We start from the raw sequence: 8948 nt of genomic DNA on the forward strand, positions 1-8948 counted from the left end.
ATTTCACGTGAATTTTTTTTTTTTTAAATCCAGGGGATATTTTACGTTGACATCATCTCCGAAATTGGATGTTAATATTTTGTCAGAAACTTTTGCTCTAGATGCAGAGCCCGTTACAGTCGCTGTTGGAAAAATAGATTCACATAGCCAGGGTGCCCCTTGAAAACTTAATGTAAGTTTTCCAATAATTGTATGGTGTATTGGATTTTTAATTTTTATTTATTAAATTTATTATTTTATTATTTATTACTATATTTATTATTTATTTTTATTATTTATAATTATTATATATTATTTATTATTATTATTTTATTTATTTATTTTTTAGTTTTGAAGAGAGAAGTTTAGAGCATGTGAATGGGGAGCGAGAGAGAGAGAGAGGGAGAGAATCTTAGACTCCGAGCTGACTACAGAGCCCGACCTAGGGCTCGGTCTCATAACCCTGAGATCATGACCTGAGCTAAAAATCAAGAGTCAGACATTTAACCAACTGAGCCATGCAGGCATCCCCAGATTTTACATTTAAACCATTGACGCTTGAAATACAAGTAAACATTCAGTTCCTGGGTCACACCAACCACACTGTGAGTTCCCAGCAGTGGTGTGTGTGTGTGTGTGTGTGTGTGTGTGTGTGTGTGTGGCTGCTGGACAACCATATTGGGACAGCCTAGATGGAGAACATTTCCGTTCTTCCAGAAGGTTCCATTGGGCAGGCCAAACACTTCCATAGGGCTTTCACATTTCCTACAACCCGGCCCCAACCTGTTTAGCTTTATTTACTGACTGTGTTTGACACGTGTCCACTTTCTCAAGTTTCTCTCCCTCCCCCCAGACCCCCTCCTGCCCCAGAGAAATCTCCTCTTTTGGTCTCTGCTTAAAAGCAGAGAGCTTCCTCGAAGGAGTCTCCCCTTCTTCCCGCGGCAGAATTAACTTTGCCTCCGCTTCCCACGGGTTCTCAAAGACAAGGCAGAATGTGGGGGGAAGAGGCGGCAGGCCCGTCCAAGGCCCTGCACCGTGGCGCGCTGCCCTGGGAGCTCATTGCCCCGTTTCTCCTGAGGCAGGTTTGAATGGATCTTCTAAGGCTGCCTTAGTCCTGCCCCTTTAGAAAAACAGCCACACAAAGAGCTGCACTGTGTCCTCCTCCAGCTGCCCCGGGGCCGTTGCGCACGGGCCACAGCAGGAACACACCCTGGGTATGGGCCACGTAATTCTAGGCGGGCATCTTAGGCGGGCATCGGCTGTCCCCAGTCCTTGGGGGAGGGTGGGGGCAGGAATGCGGGGAGACAGCTTCTTTGCCCTCACAAAAGGAAATCTGTGCCTGGCTCCTCTGATACTCCGTTTTCAGAATGGGAGCTGGGTGTGTGTGTGTGTGTGTGTGTGTGTGTGTGTGTGTTGACTTTTTAAAAACTAACATGGGGTGCCTGGGTGGCTCAGTCTTTGAGCGTTTGCCTTTGGCTCAGGTCATGATCCCAGGGTCCTGGGATCGAGCCCCACGTTGGGCTCCCTGCTCGGTGGGAAGCCTGCTTCTCCCTCTCCCGCTCCCCCTGCTTGTGTTCCCTCTCTCGCTGTCTCTCTCTCTGTCAAATAAATAAATAAAATCTTAAAAAAAGAGAAAAAAAAGGAACATACAAATAGAAAAGTGCACACGATCTTCATTGTACCGCTCGTTCTCACACGGTGGGCACGCCAAGTGGCCTCCCCCAGACGGGGAACAAAGACAGGAGCAGCCCCTTATAAGACCCCCCCACACACACACACCAAGCCGTTCCAGCCTGCGCTCCACACCCCTGCAGGAACACCCGCTTCTGCGCCTTCTGGCCCGGGACTCATTCTGCTGCTTCTGGATGTACAAGGTGTCACATCAGGGTGTGCGTCTCTGCCCTCCGGCTTCTGTCACAACGACACACTCTGTTTGCCATAGTTTGTGGTTGAGTTTGAATGCCTTTGTCTTTTCTGGCATCTAAAATGCTTTTAGTAAAAACCGCAGTGGTTCGAAAGAAGACAGTACTCCGTGTGCAACACAGGCTGTTGGCTAGTTCTGAAGTGTGAGAAGAAGCTTCTGCTCCAGTTGGCGTAATGTGTGTGCCCTTGGGATTTTCCTAGGTTTTGATGATTGGAGCTTGTAACTATTTACCTGTTAGCCTTATTTAGGGAATCCCTTCTTAAGGTGATCATTCCTGGCTCTGGGAGAGATACTAACTCCCCTTTCTGGCCTTTGGACAAGGCTGGACACAAGCCACATCTTCACATTTTCTTTGTCCGGTAGAAGTTGGAAGATTCGGGTGGGAAAAGGAGCCGGGGTACCCCTTGCATTTCTGATCCGGTGTCTTCTGGTTTTGCTTTAGGTAAAATGTCTGTTCCGGGATCCTACCAGGCGGCCGCTGGGCCTTCCTCGGTGCCAACCGCGCCCCCATCCTACGAAGAGACGGTGGCTGTTAACAGTTACTTCCCGATGCCTCCTGGCCCGGTGCCGGGGCCGACCACAGGGCTGGTGACGGGCCCGGATGGCAAGGGCATGAATCCGCCTGCCTACTACACGCAGCCAGTGCCCGTCCCCAATGCCAATGCAAGTAGGTGCCACCTCCCACGTCCCCCTAACCTCTCCTTGGCCCTCCACCCTGGCCTTGGGGACTCCGCAACAGTCAGGGGAGCCACAGACCCGACCTGCCAAAGGGTCGAAGCCGAGTGCCGGTCAGTCCGGCTTGACCCCTCGTCCTGGAATGTGCCCCCGCCCCCGCAGTCTTCCAGGTTCCACGTCTGGGAGGCTCGCGCCTTTTCCCTAGCAAAGCACAGTCCCAAGTCGGCCAAAAAGCGATCTTTCGGTGCAAACCACAGAGGCCCACCAACAATCCGAGAGAAACTGGGGGTTGGGAGTTGCTTTTAAGGGCCCCCAACCCTCCTGCTGAGGCCTGGCTGGAGTTGGGGTGGGTGCAGAAATAGCCAGGAGTTAGGAACCGCCAGCCTGCCCATGTCGGCATGGCTTCCCAGCCTTCGGGCAACTTCTTGGTGGCCTTGCCCCCTGGGATTTCCTGCCCAGGTGTGCCCAGGTGTGCCCAGGGGCACCCAGGTGCATAGCTGATTCAGTATCCCAAGCAGCTGAGGAAGTACTCGCCAGCTCAGAGGGCAGCCCTGTGGGTTCACCGCCTGGCACCTCAGTTTCCCCGCTTGTAAAATGAGGCTCATCAAATGCCTCCATCAGTGGGTTGTTCTGATGAAATAAAAGTTCTGTGAGTAATCCTTTGATAAAAAGTGAGCTATTGTCATGCTCGAGTAACTTTGACCCTTCAGATAGAAGAGAACAAGGTGACTTCAGGCTGATTATGCTCTGATCGATAATTTATTGCACCAAAAAAAAGAAAGAAAAGACTTTAATACAAATGACATGTAAAGGGTCAAGAATGCTTAAATACCGCTTTTCTGGAAGGAGAGTCTTTCTGGGTCTTTCTAGCAGTATTAAGTTCTGTTGGCTTGGACAGCAGTGAATTTCCCCTAACGCATAAATTGTAGAAATGGCATTCCAGCATGGCGGAAAGGAACAGAAGGAAGTCACTTTGACAGAAATGTGAGCTCAGACAGCTTTGCCAAAACGCAAAACCATTCTGAATGCAAAGGACTTCGCGATTTTTGTCACTGTGGGCTCTCCTCTGGTGACTGAACACCTATACATGTTTTCCACACGGTTTTCTTTTAGCCTGATTTTATATTCTCGTTTCATGGGTCTGATTGATTCCTGGACTCCTCGGCAAAGGCCAGGCCAGCGTCCCCGGCTGGTGGGCAGTCACCGGCATTATCTCTGGGCGTGGGACTGAGTCAGGAGGCCCGTGTGCCACGAGGGAACTGTGTAATCGAGGGTTCACTGTGTCCCAGAGTGTGAGCTGCTTTACTGTCCTTATCTCGTGGAACCCCTGCACCACCCCTGTTCCTTCCATTTTTAAAAAAGAAGAGCATTACGGAGATTCCTGTTCCCTCGTGTTAGTGCACCCTTGCCGGGTGTCTGATTCGGTGGGGTCACTATAATCACAGTTGTCCAAGCGTCAGCACTCACTCCAGACTACTTCCACTGCCCCAGACAGAACCCCCGTCCCCCTCCCCTGGCCGCTGGCAACCACTAATCTCTGGATGAAGAAAATTAGGCTAAAACCCCGTCATCTCGCCATTTCTGGAACTACCATCTGCAGACCACCTTCGTGGAACCACACAGGGAGCGGAAAAAGCCTTCAGGGGACCCTGCCCGGGACTTGCTGACTTGGCCTGTCCTAGCGTCAGAGGCAGGGCGGCGGGGAGGGGGTCCCAGAACCTGCATTAGCAGTAAGCTCCCTACCCGATTCTGTGGTTAGCGGGTTGGAGAGCCTGGTGGTGATGAGCCAAAACCCCGCTCCGGGAACTTCTCCCCGTCTCATGGGTGGGGGGAATTATTATTGAAAAATTATCATTTCTCAAATGATCATGCTGGAAATGTGCCACCGTTTTGGTAACATACGCGTCCTAGAAAACCACCGGAAGTGTCTCTCGGGGTACCGTTGAGTGGCATTAATAAGCACGTTCACATTGTGCACCCGTCACCGCCTTTCTAGAACTTTTAAGTCTTATAACATGGAAACTCTGTACGGGCCGAACAGCAGCTGCCCGTGGCGCCCCCTGCCCTGCCCTGCCCTGCCCTGCCTCTGCCCCAGCCCTAGCATCTACCAGCTCTTCTGTGTGAATTGGATGACTCCAGGTGTCTCATAAACGTGACACCCTGCCGTGTGTGTCCTGTGGCTGGCTGGCGTCACTCAGCATCACATCGCGAAACTTCGGCCGTGTTGTAGCATGTGTCGGAATGTCCTTTTAAGGCCGAGCGAGCCTCCGCTGTCTGGCCAGCCCCCTTCGTGCTGATCCGTCTGCTCACTTGTGGACACTTGTGTGGCTCCCCTGCTTTGGCTCTTGTGAATGGTGGGTGGGTGAGCCCCCCGTGGAGACCAGGCCCCCACCTCCTGGTTGTCAGCTGGACGCTTGCCCCGTTCACTGATTGTCCAGACCTGTTCCCCCAGTTGCTGTGCAGACCGTGTACGTCCAGCAGCCCGTCTCCTTTTTCGACCGTCCGGTCCAGATGTGCTGTTCTTCCTGCAACAAAATGATCGTGACTCAGCTGTCCTATAATGCCGGCGCCCTCACCTGGCTCTCCTGTGGGAGCCTGTGCCTGCTGGGGTAAGTCCAGGGCCCCCTAGGCCCCCAGGCTCCTCCTCTGTTCCTCTCTTGCAGGATTTCTCCACCACAGCTCCTCTATCTATGCTGGGAGGGGTAGGTGTGCACTGCTGGGCATTAAGCCACACCCCCTGGCCTCTGCTCTCAGTGCAGGTGGCACCTCCCTACATGTACATCGTGCCCAGAGGAGAACCACTGGTCTTGAGCATAACAGCAGTTTGCAGGTCAAAATACCTTCTAGTCATCCGTTTGACACTTCTTACCCTTTTGGGACTCCAGGTATTTTTCCTGTTGTCTACACGGGGAAAGTGTGTCTTTTTGTCTGTACCAAGGGTACTACATTTAAAAAAAAAATTTTTTTTTTTAAGATTTTATTTGTTCATTTAATAGAAAGAGAACACAAGCCCTTGGAGCAGCAGGCAGAGTGAGAAGCAGGCTCCCCGCTGAGCAGAGAGCCTGATGCCGGGCTCGATCCCAGGACCCTAGGACCCTAAGATCACCACCTGAGTCGAAGGCTTAACCATCTGAGCCACCCAGGCGCCCACCAAGGGTATTATATTGAAAGAGATCATGATTTTTGTTCTGAGAGAAATTTGAGGAAGCATAGTTTAATTTTTTCCCCCCCAAACAGATAAAGGCAACCTCCATATTCCTGGCTCTGTTTTCTCCCTGGAAGGAAACGGTGTCTCTGCATTTCTTTTTTAGGATCTCTGGCCTCTCCTACAACTGGCTTGTTCCTCACTGTTTGTGGCTTATCTCGAGAAGGAGCGATATTTCTCTTCCTTGTTTGGAAGGGAGGCCCCAAACCCCAGAGAGCTTAGCTTCCTGGAGGACACATGTCCAGTGTGGGTAGAAAGCAGAGCAAACAGGTTTCTTGGCACTTGACTGGATCCCTGTCCTGCCCAGGGGACTGCAGTGAAGGCTGACCTCTCTAGTCCCTGGAGCGAAAATACGAAATAAAAGTTGATCGTCCTTGGACATTTGTATTAAAACTCATTTTTATCTTGGAAGCCAGGGAAAGACATGATGAGAAATCTTGAATGTCAGCCTCTGCTGATCTAGCTCACAAACCGAGGCAGCTTTTCTGTCCCTCCCTCCTTTTCGTCCTTAAATGTGGCATTGTGGGTTCAAATTGTAGCTCCCACTGCTGTGTGACTGGGCAAGTGACTTCCCTTCTCTGTGCTCCAGAGAAGCACAGAGAAAACTGAAAACTGGAGGTAATAATGCCCTCCTACCCAGGGGGGTGGGTGAGGATAAAATAAGTGAATATGTATGTCCTGCAGCTCAGAGCTGTGGGGGGTTTTTTGGTTTGTTGTTTGTTTTTTGTTTTTTTGCATAAGAGGGCGGTAAGGATTAGAACTAATGCCCTGTGGCCGCCCTAACTTGAACTTGGGTAAACTCAGGCAGTAGGAGGAAATTTTTTTGCGTCAGATTGTTTCCTTATCAGGCTGTGTCCTGTTTCTGCTTTATGCAAATCAATGTCTTCCCATAACTTACTGATCTTACTGGGTCTTTGTGGTGATCCGCCTTGTCCTTAGGCCGGGAGCCTGGGGTGGGGTCCCCTTATCAGCATAGAATCCGGTGGGACCGAAAGGGGCTTGTTCTGAATAGCAGAAGGCCCTCACTCTCTTCCCGCGGGAAATTCCCAGGTTCTTGGAGCTAATTGCCAGGAAGTGGGGACAAAGACCAGACCTGTTCCTTATTCTACCACAGGCTGTCTGGGGCTCCTGCCTGGGGGCGTGGGTAATGGGTTACGTAGATTGAGAGATGTTATTTGGGGAATTTTGTTTGGTGATTACTGTAAGAAGCGCCCTCTCCTTTTGGACAAGTAATCAGTCTACATGGGGGGAGGGGGCACGGCAGCTGCAGCCCTGGACCCAAATCCAGCCCATTTTAGTTCGTGGGGAACAGACCACACCATCTGTTTCCAGATGTAGCAGAGTGTAGCCTAAAATATGTACTGTCTGGCCCTTGACACAAGAAAGTCACTGGCCCCAGTCTAAGACCTGGAGACACTGAGCTGACCCAAGAGTAGAAAATACCACCAGGTCGGCAGGTCTGAGAGAACAGGCTGGGCATTGGTTCGGGTGCTCGTTGCCTGGGTGCCGGTGACAGATAACTACACGGTAAAACCAGACAGATCTATTCTCACAGTGTTGGAAGCCAGAAGTCCGCAGTCAAGGTGCCGCCCTCTGATGACTCTGGAGGGCAGAGAATCCTTCCCTGCTGCTTCCAGCTTCCCGTGGTCCCGGGCGGCCCTTGGCTCGTGGCTGTAAGACTTTAGTCTCTGCCTGTATCCCTCCCTGTTGTTCTGTGTGTCCCTTCCGCTTCCTGTAAGGACATCTGTCATTGAGTAGAGGGAGCCCCCCTGGCTCTTCCAGGATGATCCCAGCTGGAGATCTGCAGAGACCCTGGTTCCAAGTATGGTCAGAGTGAGTGTTTCTGCGGGGCTGGGGCCGCCACGTGGCACTGTGACTGAGGGTGACGCGCTCATGTCTGGCTCTTTGTCCCCTAGGTGCATAGCGGGCTGCTGCTTCATCCCCTTCTGTGTGGACGCCCTGCAGGACGTGGACCACTACTGTCCCAACTGCAAAGCTCTCCTGGGCACCTACAAGCGTTTGTAGGACTCGGCCAGACCCGGAGGGAGCTGCCGGAAGTGCTCTCCGACTCTCACCCCGTCCTGCCCTGGTGGGAGTGGTGTCCCACTCTCCAGGGTCTTCACCTTCGTGTCTTCTTTTGGGGGAAAAATATCGCAAAAGTAACACACCTCCAAAACCCCAGAGGTCGCTGCTCGGAGTCATGCACGGGACCTGCAAAGACATTCACCCCGAGTGCTGGTTCCCGCCTCCGGTGACACCAGGCCACCCCACGGAACTGGGACCGTTGCCCCATTGGGATCTTCCAGTGATTGGCCACCGGCCAGCTTCATTTCTTGCCTCTGTGGGCCTTTCCAGGGGGCGGTCTCAAGCCCAGAAGCCACAGGTTGCCTGCCTTTTCGAGACTGTTCTGGCCCAAATATGGCTGACCCCACCTTCAGTGCCTACGTCCCGCTCACCTGTTCCCACGGCTCACGATCTCTGCCTTACCAGGGAAGGGCTTGGCTCGCAGAGTCTCCCAGTGCGGGCTTTTCAGTAGCACACAAATTCACTTTATTCTTCATTCCTTTTTAAGTGCCAGGAGGAGCTGTTCTCCCCCACCCCACCCCACCAGATTCCCACCTGCGATGTGTGCTGGAGACACAGGGCTGGATCCTACCTGGCATCCGCCTCCCTCCGTTCTCCGCACTATCCTCTGCCCCTTCCGGGGAAGGGCTTTTTCCTTCCAGAGGAATTGTCTGTCTTAACCCGGTCTGTGACCTCCTTTTGGTCTTCAACACCTTTGGACATAATTTTGAAAGGAAGGATTTATAGATAGATCCATTTTTCTTGACCATATGATTGCTACCACTTTCCTATTGGTTGTTGCATTCTTTGTTGTTGTTCTGTTTTGTTTTTTGGTCCTTAACAGAAAAAGCGATGGATAATTTTCTCCACTGCTTCTACTTGGGTTTGGTGTGGTTCTTCAAAACCTCTCTAACGGGACTCTTCAAGGGGGGGCCCCTTGGGGGTTTCTGGGGGAGTCTTTAGAGAGAGCGACGCACAGGGCGAGCACATCTGGGTACCACGGTGCTAGAGAGCTTGGGGACCTGCTTCAGAGGAATCTAAATTCTGATTTTATTTTTCAGAAATACATTTTGTGGTAGGACATCAGGAGACATGATTTCT

General features: G+C 51.8%; 1 protein-coding gene across 1 annotated transcript; it reads left to right on the forward strand.

Moving 5' to 3' along the window:
• The first annotated feature begins 2345 nt into the window (after window positions 1–2345).
• LITAF (lipopolysaccharide induced TNF factor) lies at window positions 2346–7900 on the forward strand. The gene is made up of 3 exons (XM_059415309.1): window positions 2346–2570; window positions 5031–5187; window positions 7700–7900. The coding sequence occupies exons 1-3, from the start codon at window positions 2351–2353 to the stop codon at window positions 7806–7808; spliced, it is 486 nt and encodes a 161-aa protein (XP_059271292.1). The 5' UTR covers window positions 2346–2350; the 3' UTR covers window positions 7809–7900.
• The last annotated feature ends 1048 nt before the right edge of the window (window positions 7901–8948 follow it).

This window comes from Mustela nigripes, chromosome 11 (assembly GCF_022355385.1).
Source record: "Mustela nigripes isolate SB6536 chromosome 11, MUSNIG.SB6536, whole genome shotgun sequence".
Taxonomy (NCBI): domain Eukaryota; kingdom Metazoa; phylum Chordata; class Mammalia; order Carnivora; family Mustelidae; genus Mustela; species Mustela nigripes.